The sequence below is a fragment of the Dipteris shenzhenensis genome, chromosome 25 (genome assembly GCF_047967505.1).
Source record: "Dipteris shenzhenensis isolate YYH24624 ecotype China chromosome 25, Dip_SZ_1.0, whole genome shotgun sequence".
In the NCBI taxonomy this organism is placed as follows: Eukaryota; Viridiplantae; Streptophyta; class Polypodiopsida; order Gleicheniales; family Dipteridaceae; genus Dipteris; species Dipteris shenzhenensis.
The window spans coordinates 15,878,044-15,902,767 of NC_141620.1; the positions used below are offsets into that span (position 1 = coordinate 15,878,044).

The 24,724-nt window shown below is 46.6% G+C and overlaps 1 protein-coding gene and 1 pseudogene across 2 annotated transcripts in view; one reads left to right on the forward strand and one right to left on the reverse strand.

Moving 5' to 3' along the window:
- Positions 1-2,907: 2,907 nt before the first annotated feature.
- Positions 2,908-4,226, reverse strand: LOC147885507 (uncharacterized; annotated as a pseudogene).
- A 2,630-nt stretch (positions 4,227-6,856) lies between these two features.
- LOC147885508 (Pseudouridine synthase family protein) overlaps positions 6,857-24,724 on the forward strand; it is a 123,158-nt gene continuing 105,290 nt past the window's right edge. The window contains exons 1-2 of one of the 2 annotated variants that reach the window (XM_087396542.1): positions 6,857-7,087; positions 7,186-7,281. In XM_087396542.1, coding sequence (XP_087252668.1) covers positions 6,947-7,087; positions 7,186-7,281 — 237 coding nt within the window. In that variant the 5' untranslated portion in view covers positions 6,857-6,946. Of the gene's footprint in view, positions 7,282-24,724 lie in introns of both variants that reach the window. The other variant, XM_087396541.1, reaches the window with a different exon arrangement.

The window sequence follows — 24,724 nt, forward strand, 5'->3', positions numbered from 1 at the left end:
CTGACATGTAGAGTAGACTTCTCTATGAAAATTCCCTTATGAACCTTCTTACAACTTTTACTTAATAGGGGGTGACATTGAAAACCCTCTCTCAACCTATCTTCATGAAAGGGTTTCTCCAAAGAAACCTCTTTAAAGGAAGCCATCAAGGTGGTTTCGCCAGCGAAACCCTTTTGAAGTAAGTCTTCCAAGGTAGTTTCACTGGCAAAACTACCTTGGACAACACTTAAAAAGTGACATAACTTTCACATCCCATGTCCAAATATAGCCACTCAGCCACTCAAATTCATCGAAAACCCCCATTTGAGCACATAAATGTGGTTATATTTTGTAAAATCTTGCATATATAGTATTAAAGTTTACATGTATTTTATGAGAGTGATATATAAGCCCAAGTTGAAATTTATAGTAGTTTATACTTATTTAGAAACATATCCATAAATATCTTGTTATTTATGCTATAAAAACACTAGAAAGATCTTGTCATATGATATAAATGTGTTTAATAAGTAATTATAAATGTATAATATTATTACATTGAGAGTGATTATGAGGGATGTTTCATAAAGGAATTATTTTTCAATACTTTTTAAAGGTAATAACAGGGGTACAAAGGGATGTCTATGAATAAGAAAATTTATGTTATGTAAAAATGAATGAGTGACTAGTCTGTATATTTTTATGATCATAAAGGGATCTAGCTCTAGTGAAACTAAAGGTGTAAAAACCATGTTTCCTAAAGAAATATAATTTTTTAAATCTCTCAAAAAACACGCTCGGATGGATAAACCTGCTCATGGGTTTTTGCTCGTAAAATTGACGCATCCCTTACTAAGAAATCCAAAGTTCCCTACAAGTGATCTTGTCAAGTGGTTTAAACATTGTGACTTCACCTTGATCACTCTCATCCTATTACCTTATCACTCTGAGTAAGTGAATAATACAACTTACTTCATTTCTTCTATCATTTGTTATTGTAATGTTGAGACTAATGTATCTGTCTTTTTTTTGCAGCAACCATTGGAGCCTAGTGTGTATTGATCTTCAAAAAAAACAAGCCTTTCTTATGAATTCTCTCTACGGAACACATATGGAGCTTGATATGTATGTTTCCTTTCTTTAATATAGCCCTATATACATAAAGCTCTGAGTTGTTACTTCACCATTGCTAACGATAGGATTTTATCTTGCAGAGGTCTAAAAAGGTTATTGGATGTCTTGGATCATGGTCCTCCAAATGTGGACCTACTAAATAGTGTTCAAATTTTTGACTTAAAGGTAAGGACATTTTTTTATGTTCAATGATGTTTTTGGCCTCCTCAATTATATAAACCATATCCTAAGGTTGTTAAGTTTGTGTTGGCGCCACAACATGATGATCCTCATTCATGTGGGTGGAGGACAATGATCCATGCCAAGTATCTATTAGATACTTACTTTGCAGATAGTGTCAGTATATAAATCTATATATTTATAATGACTCTTGTACAAATGCCATTGTGAAACAAAATATAATCTAATCTTTCTTATTAATTTTCTTGATTGCAGGTTTTAGAGGATAGCTTTACAACAACGTATGTGGATGGATATAGATCCATGGTCATAGAAAAGCTATTAAGTTATGCTCATAAAGTATCCCAAGGGGGACACAAAGTGAGATCTAGAGCTAGTGCTTCCGGAGGCAAGGAGCCTGCTATTGCTGAAGGGAAGGAGCCTACCACCACAAGTGGTATGGAGGAGTAGGGGGGTGAGGAAACCATCATAGCTGAGGACGATCCCAAAGTGGAAGAGAAGCTTTTCAGTGAGGCCCTTCATCGACATACGGAGGATTCACAGTAGCGTGATGAGCAGCCTCAGCCTTATGAGCAACCTCAGCCTGTGATCAACAGCTTGATGAGCAGTCTTCATGGTAGCCTCCAACTTCATCTGCATAGGAGTAGCTACATATTGTCATCATAGTTGGACCTTAGATTTTGATTATCACTCTCATTGTATTGATAAAATACATGTAATATGAGTTTTTATTTATCTCAACTATCCCATTTGGGATGTCTTCGCTTATGTATCACTAATTTTTGTATTGATACAATTGACATGTAATATGAGTTTTGATTTCTCTCAACGATGTCTTTACATAGAATTATTCTTTCTCTTATTTGTTGTGCATATAACATGTAGCGTTAGTCTATGGTAGAAATATTGAATTCAAATCAAGAATCAAGGGTACCTTCTTACAAGGCTTTAAAGATAGCATATGGAAAATTAGTAAAATTAACAAAGATCGAGACCTTATCACTTGTAAAAACATAAGCTTTTTATTATAAATAATTCATGGACAAAAGTATCATATAGGATTTAAAAAAATCAGCTTGCATTACTATTTTTTACAACTGAAAGAGGAATGTTACAACTCAAAGTATGTATACAGCTTTAGACGTAAACTAGTAGCATAGCTTCTCTAGTATGTTTCCCCAATAATTGAGTATACAGAGCTAGACTAGTAGTAGAGGTTCTCTAGTTGCTTCTCGAATAGCTCAAGAAGAGATGACGATGAGATGTTAAACCAGATGTTAGAGGAGCGAATGGTACAGGAGGAGCTGGTGTACGAGGAGAAGATAGAGGATCGTTCAGGTGCATCACATACTCCAATTGCATCAGAGTCCTCCTAAGGAGGGTCCAGGTATAGCAAAAGCTAAAAGTATCCACCGCCGCCAGTAATAAAAATGGCATTTAGAAAAAGAACCAAAAAAGAAGTAGCCTGCGAATGAGGATTAGCCTTCTCTCTGAGTTGGACCGTGGTAGATATCTACACATGTACACAATCACTAAGATCAGTGTGGCTGTTGGTCACTAAGTCATTGAGAAATACTATACATGTACAAAAATCATGCGAAATCCTATACATTGTTATGGAGAAGTAATATAAACAGTCTCTCCAGTGATGCTTTTGCATCGAATTGTGCTCTCCCTCCTACACAATAGCTGTTGTAATGTTTTGTTAGTAATAAATGAAGACAATGAATGAATCGTGAAAATATAACAAATCAAGATAATAAAGAACCGATTTGTGAACATTCTATGCACCTTTTTGTTGTTGATAATGAATGAGAATTCTTTCAAAATACTGTCCTCTGTCTCCACACGAATGTCATGATGCAATTGGGCTAGCGTACAACACTGTCCTATTGAAATTACACTTACCAATATTTCATCTTCATAGATGTCGATCTCCAATACTTTGTTTTCAGGGCATAACAAGTTAAGGTCTTGGTCCATTGGAACTAATTTATCTACAATGAACCTACTGCGTTTGTAGTAAAAAGGAAATATAAAATTATGGCTTGCAATCATATACTTAATGGTGGTAACCGTACTTGGCACCACCTCACAGTAGACCTTGTTTGATATTTATTTTTCCCAACCATCATCCAAGAAGTCAAGGTTCTCTTCATTTCCAATTGCTTTGTAGGTGAGCATTGTTTTGCACACCTTGAATGGATACTTGTTAAACAGGTCAACAAAAACAGTGATTGGCATGCATACATTGATTTTTACGATTCTTGTAGCAATGCCTGGATGTAAAGATCATTGAACTTCTGTGAATAGCTTAGCCCTATATGTCTCTGTTACACATCTAGGGGGCACTGGCTAGTCTATCTTATTCCATGGCAGATCTTGTTTCCTCAACACATCGTGAGTGTTTGCTTTGTCCAACAATTCATAAAAATGGTCATAGAAGAAGATAATTGAGTTACAGATCTACGTTGATATTGTAATTCTCCTATTGATCCATGCAAGACATCCAAGAATCCCAAAATGCACTCCACCGGCTGCCATTCTTCATATGATGATGGATACAGATAAAACACGTTTGAGTTTACACAAAAAATAGCAATGCTTGAAACTACCATTCCAAAACCGAAAGGGTTAAAAACTCACAAATGGGCCTGTGCTGTGGAAGATAATCTAGATAATCACGTAGCACAAGTTCATTGTGCATATATACATGCTTGACTATTATTTGCTTAATACCTTTCTTACCATGTATTGTTTTGAAATCTTTGACCCAAACTTTCCAAGAGGCAAAAATATATTATTCGACCGTGGTTTTTTCCTCCTTGTTGGCTGCATTAGCACGAGATTAGCACCCAACTGCCTTTCGACACAACCATCTTTTGCCAATGACCATCTGCATTCACCCTATTGGAAAACTCTATAGATGATATGCATGTTGTAGATCACCGAGAAACAACTCTCACCTCGATGTCTTGGTCTTTTGCATTATGAGTTACACACCGCTTTGCATTGGGATGCCTTGGGTTGCCTGTTGCCATGGATGATTCGTGAAAGAGAACCAAACTTTCAATTGGGTGAAATGCAAGTGAGAGAACTAGGACGAAAAGTAGGAATGCAAACAAGAAAGACACCTTGGGGTGCCTATTGACATGGATGGAAAGTGCAAGCAGGAGAACTAGGGGGAAAAAACAGGCCGAATCCTAGACTGAAGAAAGCACATTTGAATCTTTGATTTGTATAAGCGAGAAAACTTGTTTAGAAGGGAAATCATATTTGAGTCCGTGATCTTTTTTGAAAATGACTCCTTGTCAGGTTTATACAATTGTACATCCGTAAAGTTTTGTCTCTTTCTCTTATTTTGTGAAATTATTTTGTATTTTCTCTATTTTCTCAATGTTGCATTGGCCCTCTTGTGATTGGTAGAGAGGGATTTTTCATTTTGGCCAAAAGTAAAATTTTCCTAATGGAACTCGGCACATTGCTCTCTTGTTCTCCCCTTTGCCTATTACAATCACGTCACTACCTAAAGAACTGCCTTCCCAAAAAGCATGCACTCGGTGCGCCAACCTTTATTCGCTAATTGGTCGTGAGGCCACGATCAACTGCACCTCTGCTACAAAAATGGTGCTCGACAGACTCCACTGCTTCCAAGTGAGGTCGACACTCAGTGACCATGCGTGACTCCATGTTAGCCTAACTCAAGGGCTAACATCTCGCCTCGGGTACCCTTGGCCATGTCCTCACGGACTAGCAGGGACAAGTTGCTGCTCAAATGTGAAAGCTCCAAGGTTGAAGCCACGTGGTTGTCGATGACACCTATGACAGATGGGAGGTTGGGGATGAATTGGTTGCCGAGATGGACCCACCTCATCTGTGGTAGAAGTGCAAGGAGGGGAACGTGGTGGCTCGCCTTCAAAATGATGCCCCCTTGGTGGCCAAGGATAAATTTCACTAATATCTATAGGAGGCCTCTCAGGGTTGGTGAGCCAATCCATCGTCCAGGCTTCGGCTACTGGGTTTTCCGATGTCTTATCAATGTCTAATACCGTTGCAAAATTGGCCTTGTAGCGCTGGACTTGGTTGATGCGCTCCTTACACAGGTCGCACATATTGTCGTGCTTGGGCGTGGCTTTCGTCACATTGCTACTTGTTAGTTTCTCGAGCTCCCACAAAAGATTGCCATAGTAGGTGGGTAGGTCAAGCATAGTCGCTTCGGTAGTTGGCGTACTTAGCAAGAATCAACATGTGCTCGGTTTTGAAGATGTTTTGTTGTCGCTGAGCACATTCTTCGACAAAATGGTCGAATGCCCTTATTGCTTGGTCATACACCGATACTACCAGCTGCATGGGTTCCAAAATGCCTTGGTGCATAGAATGGGGGGGGGGGAGCAAACATCTCTATCTCTATGGTCTACCAATAACCCGATATTGAATGAGATGGCAAAATGGGTTTGGCATCAACTGTTTGCTCTGTTTGCACTCCTACACCATTGTCTTTGTCAAAATTTTGACCTGCACTACTGCATCTTCAAAATTGCAGTCGGTTTGGGTAGCTTGCTCGGTGCCCTCTACTCAAACTACTGAATGTAACATCAAGAGCACTTGTGCCGAGATCCCTTTTGCTGCCTTTGTTTGTGAGGCACCTCCCCCTTCAGTGGAGTGTTGTCTTAAGGTGCCCACTTCCTTGCTCGGATTTGAGAAGTTGCACACACCAGCCTAGCCATATGTGCCATCGCTGTCTAGTGGTTATCGGTGGCGAGGCAGCTTATCTGGGTGCTTGTCTGGTACTTGGAGGAGACAGATCAAGTTTTGGAGCTGATTGTATCTCTCCAACTTGTCCTGTAGTTGTGCATTTTGCTCTTTCTAAGTAGGACTAATCCTCTGGCCAGTAGAGGATAGTGCTTTTAGAAAGCACTATGAGTTGTTGGGAGTAATTGACCACCTTCTAAGGGTGGTAGAAACTTTTATGTTTTGTAATACTTACTTTTTTGGCCTAACCTGTGTGGGGAAGGGTATAGTGAAGGACTCTAAGAAGATTGTTATAGTGGTGGGGAAAAAAAAAGTTCTTTTTTTGCCAAAAAAAAAAGGATTGTTATAGTGTGAGTGGTTGTTCTCTCTCTTCTCCACCATTTTCGCCCTTTTTTGGCCTGCCCCAGGGGGAAGGGTATAGTGATGTGTGTTCAGTGAAAGCCAAAATTTAGAATTTTCATTTTTGAAAATTCCTAAAATTTTTGATTGGTCGAACTCCCCATTTTCTAATTCTTTCCCTTTAAATCCTCCACCTTTTTCTCTATTCTCTCTCTCTCTCTCTCTCTCCCCTTCATTTATCGCCTGGAGTCTTCCTACACACCATCTCCAATGTATTCTTTTTCGCTTTTTTGATCTTGGGCATGCTTTATGAATGATTTGATATCATTCACCTTGTTTCTCTTCTTTCTATCCCTTCTAACTATTTCTATTTCAAGGCATACCGCGTTGTATTCGCTGCTAGGTCGTGCCACGTGTTTTGAGAGTGCTTCGGATTTGAATGCAAATTCAACTTCTTGTGATTACACTTTCGCCAGTGTTTCACCAGCGAAAAAGAAAAAGAAAAGTAGACGATAGTGCTAAATAAGCTTACTCCAAATAACTTACTAACACATGAACACAAATGACCTTAATACTTTCAGCTCTACGTGCTCACAGCATTCATGGACCTTTTGATTTAGAATCAAAGGCTTGCGTTTCAGGCTTCAGCCGGCATCAATGTCCTCTACTCGAGCTGCATCACAGACAGATGAGTCGATTGATGGTGATACCTCCAATTTAAGCAAGAAAAAATTGAGAACCTTCGATTCACATTCATCGCAGGACGTTCAGCTTCATGATTTGAAGCCTGCGGGCATGCAGAGATACTTGGTCACGGTAGAATATATTGGTTCTCGCTATTTTGGCTTCCAAAAGCAAAAGAGCCAAGACTGCAGAACCGTTCAAGGCGCATTAGAGGTAGGCTCTTAAGTGGAAGTGATCGATCTCAACCCCAACAATGTCGTTATTGCTGTGTGATTTTGATCAATGCAGTCTCAGGACCATGTGGAGTTGCATGGCGTTATCTTACCTTATTGCTCACTAGTTGATATAGATGTACGAACGGATGTAATGTCTGCCTGTATGAATGTATGTCCAAGGACGCATGCCAACGCTGAGAGAGACATTGCAGCGGCAGGTTCTTTCTTAATAATCTCAATTAAATCTATCTAGCTCAAGCTTCATTCTGGGTTAGCTGAAAACCAAACTTAAAAATTAAACCGCTAATAGTTTCTTTAGTTGAAAACCAAACTTAAAAATTAAATCGCTAAGATTCATAAAAGAAACTTGAAAGCTCTCGAGTAATTAAGGTGATTGATATATGAGTAACAATTGTGATGAAGGTATTAATGATGATGAATGATAACTAATAATGGTGTTTGAGTGTCTTCAAGGGTAAAGAAATAGTAGTAAAAGGTTGCTTCCATTGAACGTCACAACTTCAAAATGCTGTGGTGATGGATTCATGAGTTTTGTGTCTTTCAGCCTCATTACTTTTGTGCGTTAGAAGGTAATATAGTCATGCATTCATGATTGCAGTCTCTTAGATTCAGTGTGTCCGGTACCCAAACAATCTGTACGCCTCGAAGACTCTTAACTTAATTTTTGAATGATGAAACAATAGGCCTGACTGTGTTAGATCAATTCTTGAACGAATCATAGATTAGGAGGAGTGAGAAGCTCGGTTGATTCAATATCCAAACGATGAAATGATAGACCTGAATACACATACCATGCATAGAATTCCTATGCCCAACTCATGCATGTGGACTAGTGCTCACAATAAAGGTTTGCATGTATGCTAACTCCTGCTTTATTGCTTATGGCCTGGCAATCATCAGGTGCATAAAGGATACAACCAAGCCACTAGGGCGAGAATAACAGATACAATTGGGAGGTCCTCCCCTGAGATGCCCAAGGGAATTATAGTAGGCTAAGGCTGCTACTTGAAAGAGGCCAAAGCACTGCTTGCTGTGTTGGAAAGGTCACCTCCCCATCTGTAAGCCCCCAAATGAGGAGAGCGTGGGGGAGGGAGACCTAGGGCAGGATGTGCCCAAGAGAGAAGAAAGAGAGGGGCCTGCCACATGGGCAGCACCTCAGCGCCAAGAGTGAAGAGATGGCTGCCACATGGACAGCAGCAAGGCTGTCATGTGGGCAGCACTGCTCAAGAGCATCCTGGAGAGCCTGGAGCGAGGTCTTTGGGCTGCGAGTATCTGCAGCAGACGTGCAGGCGGACAGCACAACTGTACGGGCCAGTACGGAGGGCTGGAAGCAAGGTACGGAGCAGATGCAGATGACCAGAGGGCTGGAGCCAAGGTGCGGTACAGGCGGGTCAGGAGAGCAGGGTGAACAGGCGCTGACATAGCTGGAGCCTGGTGGAGCAGCAAATGGGGCTGCCAGTGGGCAGAGGCATGCCTTAAATAGGCTGGGCCCTTGCCTAGATTGGAGGGCCAAAAGCCCTAGAAGTGTGGGCCAAAGGGCCCTAGTTATGGAGCCCTTAAAGGGCTGGTTTTGGGGCAGACTGGTCGGCCCAAACAGACCAGCCAGTCGGCCCATTTAGGGCTGGCTGGTCGGTTACTTCAAGGGGCCCTTGGGGCCTATAAAAGCAGAGGCCACAGGCCTCATTTCCATATCCAGCAGCCAGCAGTTCCAGGGCAGAAAGGAGCAGCAGGAAGCCTACTCTCTGGGCCTATCTACAGGAGGTGAGAGAGTGCCACAAGTGCTGCAGACTTAGCCAGGAAGAGGCTGGACCTTGGCTGTCTTCTAGGGCAGCAAGGTGCTGAGATCATCATACCTTCTGGAGCAGCCATTCACAAGCAGGTTGGAGCAGTGGAACAGGGACCTGTGTGCTGCAGACAAAGCTTGGCAGGGGCTGCCCACCTAGGCTGATTCACAGGCAGTAAGGTGGAGAAGAACACACTAGACGGAAAGTCTACAGATGCTCGAGGTGGAGCACGCGGGCTCGAGTCTAGAGATAGCCGGCAGATAGGAGGAGGACGTTGTGGTAAGATAAGAGGACCACACCATTGGTGGGACTCTGGATCTCTCTCTTTTGTATTGTGTCCATAGTTTTGGACGGAAATATATTATTTTGGTGGTTTCTCTATCTGGCTGGTTCATTGTCTATTGATGAGTCTGCACATCTATTGTATGCACATTAAGTAAAGAAGTTTGTGATTCCACATCCCACACGCACACTGTGTGAGCTCATGGGCATTACTATCAGTCTTCCGCTGTGCGTACCCTCTGTTGGGTCATTTCTAACATGCTGCCAGGTAGGGCGGAACCCTGTTGCTTGGTCTTTGGCTCCTCCTTGTACTTGTCCTTGATTGTCTTCTTGTTGGCTGCCTCCTTTCTGCACTCCTTAGGTTGGCACTCTTAAGTGGAATCTTCAATAGCTTGTCAAATTACTGGAGCCAAGGTTTGCTCCATCTCAACGAGGCTAGTTTCATCGAATTGTTCAATCTCATTTATCTTTAGATCAATGTCTTCAATTCCAAACTCAATGAGATCCATCAATACATCGTTGCTCATCTGATATACAAGAACTCCTCTCGTAGGCTAGTAGCCTCCAAAACATCTAGGAAGGTATCCCATCTTGTTTCAATTGAAGCATTTGACCACCATTTTCTTCTTTGAGTGAAGAGATCCGTCTTTTTGACAGTCCTCCTTTTCTGAAGATTCTGGTTTTCCTTTGTGATGGTCAAAAGGTTATGATCTGTTGGAATGGGCAGAGGTGATCAATGGACATGCCTCAGGGCTGGAACAATCTGGTAGCATGTGAATAGCAACATCTCACATCTCCATTAATTGCAATCAATGGACATCCCGTGGGGGTGAAATCATCTAGTGGCATGTGAAGAACATCTCACATCCCTATTAGTTGCAAGCTGCATAGATGATGGAAGGGCCCTCCATGGTAACGTCTGTATATCCACCTCATGTAGAGAGAGAGAGAGAGAGAGAGAGAGAGAGAGAGGTTTATTAACGTCTACAAAAGACAAAAAAACCCTTCGAGACAAAAAATTGAAATTAACATGAGAGTACATCTCCCCATAGGGGGAACTAGAAGTGTCTCACACCCCTCCAAGAATCGATGAACCCATAAAAAACAAGGAAAAGCTCCAAGCAGTTCTTGTCATGTGTCATGTATCCTGTGTTGATCATGAGTAATTTGAGCTCCGGCAGGGATCCAACTTAGTGTTTTTTTAAAAAAAGGTGAACATTAGCAAATTAAAATTAGGCGCTCATTTGATTTGGGACAAAAAGCTGGCCGACCATGACGTTCAATTCTCTTTTGAAAAATCTATGTTGATCCCCAAAACTGCCAAAGTTCAACAATCTATATCTTATGATTGACACGTCCAAATTGGGTCATGTAGCATATCAAATCAAATGGAAAGACATGAGTTAGGAAGGTCTTCAACACAGTCCCATGATCTTGCATGATTAGACGACTTCAAGAGATGTAGATCCCAATGGTCATGATTTGGGGGATGATGAGTCTATACGAGTCAGTAAGAGAGAGAGTATGAGCCCTTGGAGGCCTGTTAGATTGGGACGAGAGTACGATAGGAGTGAAGCAGGGATGCCCCCTCTCATCGATGCTATTTGGGCTCTATATTGATGAGATCACGACTTTCATTGATTGCCTAGGAGGTGATGGGTCGTTGCAAGGCGATCTAATGATACAAACACCCTTGTATGCAAATGACATAGTGCTCCTATCCTCCTCAACAGCAGGCTTAAAGAGACACCTAGATGCCCTATAAGTGTTTTGTAGAGAGAGAGACTTGACAATCAACCTTGGCAAAACCAAGGTTATGTGCTAGTTTACAGCTAGACTACATGTCGAATCGCAAAATGCAGCAAATGAATTTTATCTTGATTCATTTTATGTGCTGGGTATGTTACAATGGATCGAGAGGTGGTTCCAATGATGAGGATTTAATGTTTTTGACCTATTCATATGTCAGACTATAGATTTGAGGTGCTCATTGCGTAGAGCACAATTTGCTGATAATTTTTGCTTTTTCCAGCTCCTCCAAATTCCACATGTATAAAAAATTATGCCTCCCGGAAGAATGGCCAAACTTTGATCACAAGAGAGAGGGCAAATGATGATGTGGCATGTGCCTGAGGGGGGCAAGCACCAGGCCGGTAGAATAGATGCAGCAATTCCGAACTTTTGGTGGGAGGGACTGAGCAATACCTAGACCCCGCATCTTTGGTCTGGGTACTTCTTGAGGACTGGGGTGCTTCTCAGGGTGTAGTTCCTTCAGCAGTCATGGGGCTTCTACCGTCATCAAACTGGGCCTTAGAAGTGATGGGAGTTTGGGAGAAGTTATCTGGTGGGGCTTAGCTATTAAGGTGCAACAAAAGCCATTGGCTTCTATTGATTTAGCAAGGGCTAGAGGTATGCATAGGAAAAGGCATCCGCAGATGGATTGATTTGTGGGACGACCAGAGAGCTGATTGGAAAATAATGCATTGCCTAAAGCAGAAATTTCAGCTTAATATTAGCAAGATGGTTGTTTTGGAAGCTGTTTTAAGTAGGGTTCAAGATGGGTGGCCTACCAATACCGTCTTGTCTTCCAATGGATGGGTTAGCTAGCGGTGCTTTAGGAAGACGGTGCTAAGGAAAATCTTAGCTAAAGTCATCTACAAAGGATTATTATGCTTCCCTTAAGCTTTTACGGGTTTGAATGTGAACTGGAAATTAAGGAGGCCTAAATAGGTACTATTGAGTGGGTATGGGGGGCCTTTTGATAGCCGAGTTAGAGAGGGACCACTGGGATGAGGAGATTTTGGATGGGCTTACCTAGCAGCGGATCAGGATTGTGGGCCGCTTGGGCAAGGCCTGGACTATCAACCCGGACGTGGCTCGTTCTAATCGGGAAGGAGCACGTTGGACACTCTAGTTAGAGGGACCAGGAGATTTTGGATGGGCTTACCTAGCAGCGGATCAGGATTGTGGGCCGCTTGGGCAAGGCCTGGACTATCAACCCGGACGTGGTTTGTTCTAATCAGGAAGGAGCACATTGGACACTCTGGTTATGGGCGGGTTGCCCTCTTTGGGACATTTAGTGGGATCCAGGGGACTGGTTTTGACCTGCTAGAGTAGGGCATGCAGACAGAGTAGAGGAGATGCCCTTTTTCTCCTATACGACACGTATTGGGTGACACCTGCAGATGGAGGTAACAGCTTGGACCCCTCCCTAGAGAGGTTGTCTCTCGCTTTTGGTCACGTCTCTAGACTAGCCTGAGACCATGGAAGATTTCTTATTTCTTCTAGATGGTATCTCATGGAGCCCTACCCATCGGCCCTTGGTTGGGCAGGTGTGGGTGGATGGCAACTGCTAGTGCTATACGGACAGAGTGTTAGAGACGATACCCTATTCTCTTTGGGGATGCCCAGCAACGCAGAGGATATGGTCAGTAGCTTTGATGATAGTGGTCAGGACCCGGCGGATGCAGAGAGATTTCGTTTGGGGGATGGTTGCGTGGCTCACAGAGGAGGGGCTTAGGGCCAGCTTGTGGGCAGGATCGAGGCACATGAGGCGGTTCCCCCCAGCTGCATTCGCTCTATACCTTTGGCAGAGGATAGCGTGTGGTAGGCAATTTTCAGCATCACTACCTGGAACATCTGGATTGCCTGTTGCAGCTTGATGATGGGAGGTTAGCATACTCACTCTGGCGGCCACTCTTGTCGCCATTTGGCAGGACATCATCTACACCCTGTGTGCCATTTGGGAGCGTGGTACCTTGGGTTCTAGAGCGCCAAAAGGTGGGAGGATTTGTACACTTGACTAGTCATGCTTTTGGACACTGGCAGCCCACTCAGTGGGATTTTATTAGGGGATATACTCATGGCTAAGTTAAGGGATGCCCTTTTGCTGCCCGAATGTTTTCAGGTTGAAAAGAAATGCTCTCCCATCATCAAGGTCACACCTCTCTTGAGGGAAGTTCCTTACAGGCTGAGAGTCTACATTGGTCCAAGCTGTTTTTGTTAGAGGTCTACATCTCCTGATGTCACCTAGAGAGAGAGACTTGCTTGTGGGTGTGCCCGCCCAGTGAGTGAGGCTAGGGTAGATGAGTGAGGCCTGTGTTGTGGGTGTGCCCCTGCCCCCCGTGAGAGTAGGTTAGTATGGCTTTCCAGTGCCTCATGCGTTGCCACGTAGGCCACGGAGGTTCCCAGGAGGGGTGCAGGGCTGTGTGGGCAGGTGTGCCCCCGTGTGCTGCTCTTAGGCGCCTCTTATAAGCCTCTTTTGTGGGCTGTGGAGCAGTGCAGGTCGGCCACCTTGGCTGGATACAGCCCCCTATTTTGTGGGGGGGGGTGAGCCCTCTTTATAGGGCCATGGGCAGCCCTAGTGGTGGGTCGGCCCACCTAGGCTGGTCGGCCCCACTACTAGGGGTCAGCCCTCTTCTAGCATAGCTGACTAGGCAGGGGGGGCTGTCTATATACGCCCCCCATTCCACTTGTGCATCATGTGGTGGAGCAGCACAGACCAGCGCTTTGTGGAGCAGCATAGCCTGCCTTGTTGAGCAGTTCTAGGGCAGGGGTGTGGAGCAGTCCTTCCGTTCTTTGTGCCTCCATTTGTTGTGGTTGTTGAGCTGTCCAGTTGAGCTCTCGAGCAGCCTGTTTGTACAGAGGTTTTCCCCCCAGTTGTAGTGGGGTTTTCTCTAGAGATCACTTGCAATTGTCTTGTGCCTTTCTCCCCTTTCCCTCTGTCTCAGTGTGGTGTGTGTGAGTCTCTCTCTCTCTCTCTCTCTCTCTCTCTCTCTCTCTCTCTCAGCCCTCAGCCCCCTGCCACCCCACCGCCCTCAGCTGCTGCCCCTCAGCCCTGCCGCTACCCCTCAGCCCTCACCTCTCAGCCCCCTGCCATCTCTCAGCCCTCACCATTCTGCCCCCTCGTCACCTCTCAGCCCTCAGCCGCCGCCCTTTAGCCCTCAGCCACCGCCATTCAGCCCCTCCTGCATCTCAGGGGGTCTCTATGCTCCATGGGACCTGTAGGTCCCGGCTCTGCTCCCCGGGATTGCTCCAGCCCTCAGGCTGCTGTGCGGGGGGCCACTAAGGAACTGCTTTCAGCCCACGGGGCTGTTCACATCCCCCCTGCTGCTGCTGTATGCTCCATCATGGGGCTGGCGCTGTTGCACCCGTGTGGAGCTGCTGCGAGCTAGGTGGTAGCTCAGCTGCCCTCTTGGCTGCTAGGAGTAGCCCCTACAGGGCCCTTGGTAGGCACATTGCCTGCCCTGACAAACCTCTCCACCGACCTACCCCACCTCCCCCGCACGGGGGGCTGCTACAAGCCTCTCCAACTGATCGCACCTGCAAATACTGAACAGCCCATCAGCATTGATCTAGAAAGGGACCAAATGGGATCAATGGGCAGCCCACAGGACCAGAAAACAAGAGGCAAAAAGGAGCGCAAGTATATTGTCATCTGGACCAAATCGGAGAAAATAGAAGACAAGAACATCAAAGGATGCATATCAACAATTAAGGAGGTGTGTAAATTTCAGGATGCTGAGATTGAATGCATACAAAAGAAACTAGGGGAAAACAGGAACGATGAGCTCTCCAACCTACGTGCTCAATTACAAGATGATATGAAGAAACGGCAAGGGGAAATGCAAACAAAATGGGCCCAAGAGGTAACTCGAATGCTGGATGAGAAAACCAACTCTCTTGCCTCCCAAATTGAGATGTTAGAAGTCCAAGTCGCCACTCTCAAAGATGAGAATGAGAAGTTAAAGGCAGGTGCACATTGGGAGGAGGGGGAGCTTCAGCCACCTATCTAAGAATAACTAACCTTATCACAGAGCAAATGAAGTAGCTCAAGGACACAAAAGGGACCTCAGAAGAGGGATGTAAGCTCATTGAAATCGGAGAATGAGCACTCAAGAAAGAAATGACAAGATGAGAATGAGAAGTTAAAGGCAGGTGCACATTGGGAGGAAGGGGAGCTTCAGCCACCTATCCAAGACTAATTAACCTTATCAAAGAGCAAATGAAGCAGCTCAAGGACACAAAGGGGACCTCAGAAGAGGGATGTAAGCTCCTTGAAATTGGAGAATGAGCAGCTCAAGAACGAAATGGCAGCCTTACAAGCCACTATGTAGGGGAAACATGGTAAGTTCGCACAACAAATCACGAAGGGGAAGGCAGATATGCTTGCATGAAAGGATGTACTGAAAAAAGCCACAACAGCACCCAAAAAAGAGCTCATTTCTGAAACTATAGAGGAGGAAAAGAGGCGTAACAGCAAGGCTATGAATGTACTAGTAAGTGGCCAATGTACTAGTAAGAGGCCTAACAGTGGGAGATACCCCCATGTCAGATGTCAAGGTTTTATTTGAAAAGATGGGCGTCAACCTCACTTGTGAATCAGCTTGGAGAGTGGGTAAGGCTGATGTACCTTGTTAGCTCATGGTGATTAAATTGCGGACAGCAAATGATAGATCCACCCTCATGGACATGAGGACCACAGTGAAGGGAACCAAAATTTATTTGGATGATGATCTCACACTCCTACAACAAGAGCATAGGAGGGAGGTGATGGTGCGAGTTATGGCAGCAAGGCAAGAAGGGAAATGGGCAGCCTAGAGAAAGAAAGAAAGAAAGAAAGTTTATTAAAGTCTTCGGAAGACCGATGTGTCTATGAGATTGTGAAAATCCTGATACAACGAGCTGTGGTAGTGGAGCTACTAAACGAGCATCCATACCAATGCAACATGCAAAATGCAAAAAATGCAAAAATGCAGAATGGCAGTACTAAGTCCTAAGTACAACATAGTCATGTCGATGGTCGACTATATATCAATCTCAGCATCATCATCAATACCATCATCATCCCCAGCAACAGCAAGATACGAGGATGGATGAGGTAGTGGAGGCATGAAGTCGGCAATAGAGTGCTGTCGGCCACTCAAAGGTGCGGTCCTAACACGTCTCTTGGTCGTAGCTCTGCATCTAACCAGGGCTATTGTGACCCCCGTTGGTCGGGCTTCGACTCTAAACAAGGAGGGGATGTCTCTAAGTGTGATCTGTGTGTCGACCCTCTGTCTGAGCTGTTGGGTCACGGGCTCCGGGTCACGGTCATGTCGAGGCCTCGTCTCGTTGGGATCCATGTGATCTAGTTGAAAGAACTCCATGATACAGCTCTTAGAGGGATCAACAGAGGAAGAAGTCTGCTCCTGTCTCCGTGCTCGGAGTATTCTCTCGCGGTGTCTAAGTGCCTCATGAATGAAACCTGCCAAACATTGCTGGTCTAGGTAGGAGAGGAAACGGGCTGAAATCCCATAACTATCCCTGAAGAGGCAGTGGAAACGTCCTCGGATCTCATAGTACACAGGACACCTGAAGATGAAATGCTCCTCTGTCTCAACCTCCTATATGTCACACAGTGTGCATATGCGTCGCTCCCTGGGTAGTCGCTCTGCTCTGCCGCTCTCGATGCGAAGTTTGTGTGAAGAGACCCAGAACTACCCAAGAGAGATCCTCAGCAAGTGGGGTAGGTGAATCTGTGTGTATTCTGGTGGGTCAATGAAACCCTCCGCTGTGATATGTAAGAAGTGATCTCTGTAGAAGCTAAGCTTCACTAGGAGTTCACTCGGTTCCAACCAGGTCCGAAAAGTGTGTAGGTGTAGTAGATCCTCACCGATAACCTGGTTGACCTCGTGTGATAAGAGGGGAGAGAACGGAGCATCCATGCTATACTGGAAGGGAGGTAGTCTATCCATGTGAAGCCCCAATCGCTCAAACCATCTCTCTGTACGTGCATACCAACACCTCTGATCTCCTCCTGCTGCAAGTGCCATAGAAGAGGATAGAGCTATCCATGGTAGCCTGCTACGCCCCGAGGTATAATCCCCATATTCCCTAACTCGGTACAGATATGTGATGACCTGAAATGCAGCATCTAGCTGTAAAGGGGGTGACCCAAACTCAGCTTGAATGATTTGGTGAGGAACGGATGACTTACCACGAATCATCCGTGATAACATGAGAACCTGTAGCCGCTCCACACGGGCCCACTCTGTATCTGACAAGTCTGGCCCCCAACAAGGGCTGCCGTACATCCCCGCTGGGTGAGCCAAGGAGTCAAAAAGCAACCCCTTGGTGCGTGGATCCTGAAAGTGCGAGCGGAAGCATTGCCTCTCTAGCTTGGCCAATGAGGCATACCCTCTACTCAAGCGTGCCTGCATCGCGGGTCTCATAGTGAAGCTCGGTCCGGAGAAGATAACCCCAAGATAAGTGTATGATGAAACTATCTCAACAGATGACCCTGCAAATGTGAACTGCTCTTGACGCATGATGGCTCGAGGTGTATTGAAGATCATGACCTTGGTTTTACCCAGGTTGACCTTCAAATCATGATACTCACAAAAGGACTGTAGTGCGTCTAGGTGTCTCTGAAGCCTCTCTGCTGAGGAAGACAAGAGAGCCACGCCATCTGCATAGAGCAAAATCTGGATCAGCGTTCCCGCAAGAGAGCAACCTACACCTCCCTGTGTCTGCAGTCTGTCATGTGGAAAGCGTGTGAAACCACCTAAAGCGGGCCATTTGTCAAGACCATTATAGATAATGAGATAATGTATCTTGCCTAGGTCTAATAGGGCCTGCCCATAAGATGAGAATGGACCTCGCTCGTCAGCCGAAACCCGTAGCATACCTGCCTCCTCAAGGTCAACATCTGCTAGTAGAGTGGAATCATCTCTGAAGTCAAGAAGTGGTACCTGACGGGCCCTTGTCCTCGCGTTGAAGTCCCCCAGTAGGACTTCTCCGCAGCTAGAAAAGTCAACGATGGACTGATAAAGGGCAGCAAATGGGTATGTCTCATCATCACCTCGAATATCTCTGGCAAAGTGGGAGGTCTCCGGGGGGAAGTAGCAAATTGCGACAAACAGATCCCGGCTGTCCATGTGTCGTATCCGGATCCAAAGAAATCTGGAATGTGTATCTCTCTGCTCTACTGAAATGATCCCCCGAAGTGTGGATCTGAAAAGGACTGCAACTCCACCTGAACCTCGAACTCCTCCTGTACCCTCGTCTCATCTCTGTAGGCAAACTCCCATGTATATCCGTTGACTATTGGAAGAGGGCGCTCTGGACTCTGATGTGTCTCTGTATAGAAGACTATGTCGTGGCCTGTATAGGATTCGAGAAGTTCCCTGGTTCTGACCATAAGGTACCATTACAGTTCCAAATGGTGCAGGATAGGGTCTCGGATATCTGAGTCTCATAGACCCCGCTTCCCTATGTAGGGGAGGGGGCTTGTAAGAAGTCATCCCTCTCGTACCACTGCCCACTTCCCCTCCTTTTGGGCTTGATCCCACTGCTGCAGCAAAGAGCGCCTCTCCTCAACCTGTAGAGGTGTGAGGTCCTCATCCATAGAGATCGTAGGGGAGAGTGAAGCGTAATGCGGCACAGTGTATGACACCTCCAAAGTAGGGGTCATAAGCTGTGCGAGAGCTATAACAGGAGAAGAGGGGAAGGGAACAACAACCGGCGCCATGGGCATGAGTATGTCACTGATCGTAGATGTAGAGGGAGCTGAGACTGGAACTAGAGCTAGGCCTGAAGCGGGGACTGAAGTCGAAGTAGAGATAGAGATAGAGGGAGCTGAGGCTGGAGCTGAAAACGAAACTGACACTGTAGTGGGAGTTGAGGTTGAGGTAGAGATAGACGCTGAAGAGGCTGAGGCGGGTCCTACCTTTGCCTTGCTCTCTACCCCGAGTCCACTTCGGTTGTAACGTGTGTTCACATCCTCCAATTTCAGTTGTGTCGTTTGCTTTTTTTTGTTGTTGTTATTGTCGTTTTTCTTGGCTATCCCCCATTTCTCTTGGGGTGCGGGTGCAGATCTTAGTGTTCAACCGGGAGCGGGAGCACCGGTTCCCCCCCCATAATGGGAGGCTCGTCCAGTGTGAGGTGGTGGAGAGGCAGGGCAAAAGCCTGAGGCGGAGAGGCCACCAAGAGGTGGAGAAGGAGGAGAGGCTAAGATGGCGAGTTTTTCTTTTTTTTTTTTTTTTTTTGGGTGGTGGTTTTTTTTTTTTTTTGGTGGGAAGTTCTGAAAGGGGGAAAAAAAAAAGAGTGAAGGTGGCGAGGGGAGCAAAGAGAGGGGGGGGGGGCAGTGGATGAGCGAAAAAGGAGGGAGGGAGGTGGCTGAGTGAGGGGGTAGCGGGGAGCGAGGGGTGGCTGAGGGGAGCGAGGGGCTGAGCGGGGAGCAGGGGTGGCTGAGCGGGGGAGCAAGGAGCGAGAGAGCGAGGGAGCGGGGAGCGAGGGGTGGCTGAGCGAGGGAGCGAGCTAGCGGAGAGCGAGGGGTGGCTAGGGGTTAGCGGGGAGCGAGGGGCTGAGAGGTGCGAGGGAGAGGGCAGCGGGGCGTGAGCGGGAGAGCGTTAGCGTAGGGAACGTAGCGTGATCATCCGAGAGAGGGCAAAAAGAGGGGAACGGGAAGAAGGTGCAATGAACAACATGCGACGGTGTCAGACCCATGAGATGAGAGCACACCATAAGCTGAAGATTGTGGTGTCGAATTGCAATGGCACCCTCTGGGGGGCTTCTCAGAGACAGAGACTGAAAGAGACCTGATCTTCTACATTGAGACACATGAGAGCCCTGAGAGAGGGCTGCCTACAGTGACAGGATATACTTGGGAGTCAGCCCATAGGAAGGAACTGAGGAGAGAGAGCGGAGTACGCGGCTCTAATCCTCTTCAAATCACATCCGAGACCACTCATATCTGTGGTTCGGAGAGAGGAGCATTCACGACACATGTGGATACGAATTCAGATTCCAGATGCTCTACCTATCTTCAATGCGGTGTGCTATTTCCCTCCAAACACGTCATCCTATGCACGAGAGGTCACTACAGATGGACGAGACGATCCATGATGACATCACGGAGTTCTCCAGAGTAGGAGACATCCTGATACTGGGGGACTTCAATGCATGGACAAGAAATAGACAGGTGGGCCTGCTTGACTTCATAACTGACATAGATCCACACATCGTCCCGGAGCTCGATGCAGTTGAGCTCAGGATACTTAGGCACTCTGCAGATGCCCCACAGGTGACAGGGTATGGATGACATCTGCTTGAGCTGGGCGCTATCCACGGCCTTATCATCTATAATGGTCTCCATAGATGGCCTGGAAGACTCACTTGCTTCCCACATGGTGGTGGGTCTAGTACATTAGATTATCTGCTAGACTTTGTTTCACGGGTGCACGACTTTGCCATACCCCCCCCCCCCCCCCAACTCGGAGCTGACCACTCATACTTGGCCTTTCATATCTTTGCCACCATCCCAGCCAGAGAGAGAGCGCCTTCCATGCCCACACACATTCAGATCCACTTTGACCGTGCCCTTGACCCAGTGTACATGAGTCACTTAGCTAGGGAGCTCTCGGCCGTACTTGGAGATGATATAGGCCTCGCCAGCGTCTCCGACACCCTTGTCTCAGTTGTACAGGACGTTGCCACCAGATCCTTGCGCCACGAGATCCTTGCCCACTACCCGATCCATGCCGCTTCGAGATGGGAAGATGCCTCAAAACCCTTGGTTCGACAACTAGTGTAGAGAGGCGAGAACATACCTCATACATGAGCGGGCTTTGGGTCACCTAACATCACCTGAGGCGTATAGGATCTTCCGACGATTGGCACGTCGGAAGAGGCGGGCCTTCCTCACACATAGGATGGATGAGATTGTCAGATCTTTTCGAGGAGACCTGACCACTGGGGATGGGGGTTTCTATTGGAAGCGAAACCACTTATTCCCATCACTCACCCAAATATATGGCACACATATGCATGTTCCCTCTATGATGCCTAGATGCAAACACTGCCCGGCGGATATGTCCTCTATGCCTAGGCCCACCACCTGTCACTTGTTCACCACACAGAATGTACGAGCTGTGCTTTGTCGACTACACAATCAGAGAGCGCAGGACCATGGGGGCCTATAGACTGAGCACTTTGCACACGGATAGGAGGTCCTAGCTCCGGTCCTAGCACAGATGTTCAATCGGGCTGTATGTCACGGCTTCCCACCTGCTTGGAGCACCACCACCATTATGCCGATACACAAAGCCGGAGACCCTATGGAGACTGGGAATTACCGTACCCTCATGATTGGCCATACACTGGCCAAGATTTATGGATCAGTTCTAGAGAGGGAGCTCAGCAGTCATATAGAGGCTCGGGGTCAACGGGTACTAGGTTAGGCAGGATTCCAGAGACATCATTCTACACTAGATCACATCTTCACTCTGAGGGCTAGCATCGAGGAGGCGAAATCTAGACACCAGAAGGTCTACGCATGCTTTGTAGACTTTCAAAAGGCATTTGACATTGTCCCACGATCCGGCATGATCAAGAGATTATAGGAGATGAAGATCCGAGAGACACTGATATGGGGAGTGATGAGTCTATATGAGTCGGTCAGAGGCAGAGTTCGTACCCCAGGTGGTTTATTGGATTGGGTCGAGAGTACGATCGGAGTGAAGCAGGGCTTTCCCCTCTCACAAAACCTTTTTGGGCTCTACATTGAGGAGATCACCTCTTTCATAGACCGCCTGGGAGGCGAAGGATCACCATTGGCCGATCTTATGATACAGATACTGCTATATGTTGATGACATAGTCCTTATCTCATCCTCAGCGGAGGGGCTGCAGAGACATTTGGAGGCCCTAGAGGTGTTTTGCAGAGAGAGAGACCTTACAGTCAACCTTGTGAAGACCAAGGTTATGGTCTTCATCAACACCTCACATGTTGTGCTTCGCCGGCTTAGTTTCACCTATCGAGATGAGCAAGTGGAGATAGTGCAATCCTATACATATTTGGGAGCAGTCTTCACACAGGACCCCATCTCACTATGACACATGCAGCCCAGGCACGGCTCACACGGGGGCGGGGTGCTTTGGCACGATTGGAGAGACATTGCTTCTAGGCGCACTTTTAGGACCCACCGACGAAGTGCTGGCTCTTCGATACACTAGTGTGACCGACTGCCATGTATGCAGCACCCTTCTGGGGTTGTGATTTACCGATAGCAGAGTGGAGGAGATTTGAGCGGCTCCAGGTGACCATGGGATCTAGGATGATTTGGAGCAAGCCCTCAGTCCCTCACGAGGTAGTACAGGCAGAGTTCGCCATGACACCACGATAGACTAATGCCATCTTCCAGACAGTGACATCCATTCACAGAGTTTGGGACCTGCCCCACTGGAGACCACTGAGGTTGGCCTTGGAGTCATCAAGAAGATTAGCTGAGAGCGGGGCAGACACATGGTATGTACGTGTATCCACATGGTTTGCCAGACACGGGATTCAGGTGCACAGGCTTCCTCCCAGTGAAGATGGAAGATCCAGATTATGGCACGAGCGGTTCGGTCATGTCAACTATGGCACTCTCTCGAGATGCAGAAGACAAACATGGTGGATGGACTTCCACCGATTGCAGGCAATGATCATGTCTACAGGGCTTGCGTGGAAGGCAAGCAACACAAGTACAAGTTTCCACAGGAGGCCTCATCACGGGCCAAGAAGCCATTTGAGTTGGTTCACGTCGACATCTGCGGCCCAATGTCGACAAATTCATTCGTAGGTTCGCGGTATTCTCTCTTACTTGTTGATGATTTCAGTCGCATGACATAGGTACTCTACCTGGCCAAGAAATCTCAGGCTTTCGAGAAATTCAAAGTCTGGAAGGCCCAGGTAGAGAAGGAGAGCGGGGAGGTAATCAAAGCCTTCTGCACCGACAGAGGGGGAGAGTTCACTTCTACCGAGTTCAATGGATTCTGCAAGAAGCAAGGGATTAAGAGACAGCTCACGACAGCTCGCACATCTCAGCAGAATGGAGTTGCTGAGAGGAAACACAGGACCGTCACAGAGACAGGGTTGACCATGTTACGAGGGAGGAATCTCTTGAAAGCCTACTGGGGTGAAGCTGTGAACACTGCCGTTCACATCCTCAACAGAACCAAGACTAAGGCTGTTCATGGCAAGACTCCATACGAAGCTTATTATGGTAAGAAGCCCATCATTTCTCATCTGAGGGTTTTTGGTTCTAAAGCATTTGTGCATGTACACAAGGATGAGCAAACAAAGCTGGATCCCCATAGTCGGAGCCGTATCTTTGTGGGATATAGCGAAGAGTCCAAGGCCTACCGCCTATTCGACTCGGACAAGAAGAAGATCCTTATCATCAGGGATGTGATCTTTGAAGAGACCGAGCCACAGCCTGTCGAGGAGGTTCCAGAACTTCCAGCGTTATCCCCACCCGAAGTCACCATCTGCGAGTTGGAGCCGACTGAAGATCCCGAGGAGGAGCATGCCATTCCAGAGTCAGCTCCCAAGTCAACTTCATCCAAAGTACCTCCATCTGCGAAGAAGCTACCTCAATGGTATTTGAAGACATTAGCAGACGCACGGGTCACGGACATACCCGAGAGCAGTTCCGGAGCGCGGTGGTCTCAAAGAAACATGAAGACTCCCTCCGTGAACTTCGCTTTGGTAGCTCAACTTGTTGAGCCCCGTTCCTTCTAGGAAGCGAAGGATATACCAGAATGGCAGGAAGCCATGAAGGCTGAGATGGAAGCCATTTTGAAAAATGACACCTGGGATTTAGTGCCCAAACCAACCAGGCGGAAGGTCATCGAGACTAAATGGGTGTACAAGCTTAAGTTCAAGTCAGTTGGACAAATACAAAGCTATGCACAGCAGTCTGAAGGATTTGACTTCGACGAGACCTTTGCCCTCACAGCTAGGATGGTGACTATTCGGACAGTCATTGCCTTGGCTGCTCATCACAGTTGGCCTATTTTTCAGATCGACGTCAAGTCTGCATTTTTGAACGGTAACCTGGAGGAGGAGGTATATGTGGCACAGCCACCAGGATTTCAGATTCCAGGATCCCCATCAAAAGTCTGCAAGCTGAAGAAGGCCTTATACGGGCTGAAACAGGCCCCCAGAGCTTGGTACCAGCGGATAGATGTTTTCTTCCAGAAGATCGGGCTTCAGCGGAGTCAATCAAAGGCAAATCTCTATCTTAACACAGAGGGGGATTTGCGGCTGGTATTGATTCTATATGTGGATGACCTCATCATTACTAGGGATCATACGAAGAAGATTGCTCAGGTCAAAAGACTTCTTATGGAGGAGTTCGAGATGACTGACTTAGGCATACTTCACTACTTCCTTGGGATTGAGGTGAAACAGGGAAAGAGCAATATCTTTATTTCACCGGAGAAGTATTGCAGGGAACTGCTCAAACGCTTTGAGATGGAAAATTGCAAAGATGCAGTGACTCCCATGGAAACTGGTTTGAAGCTGACTGTGCGTGATCCATCTCAGCCA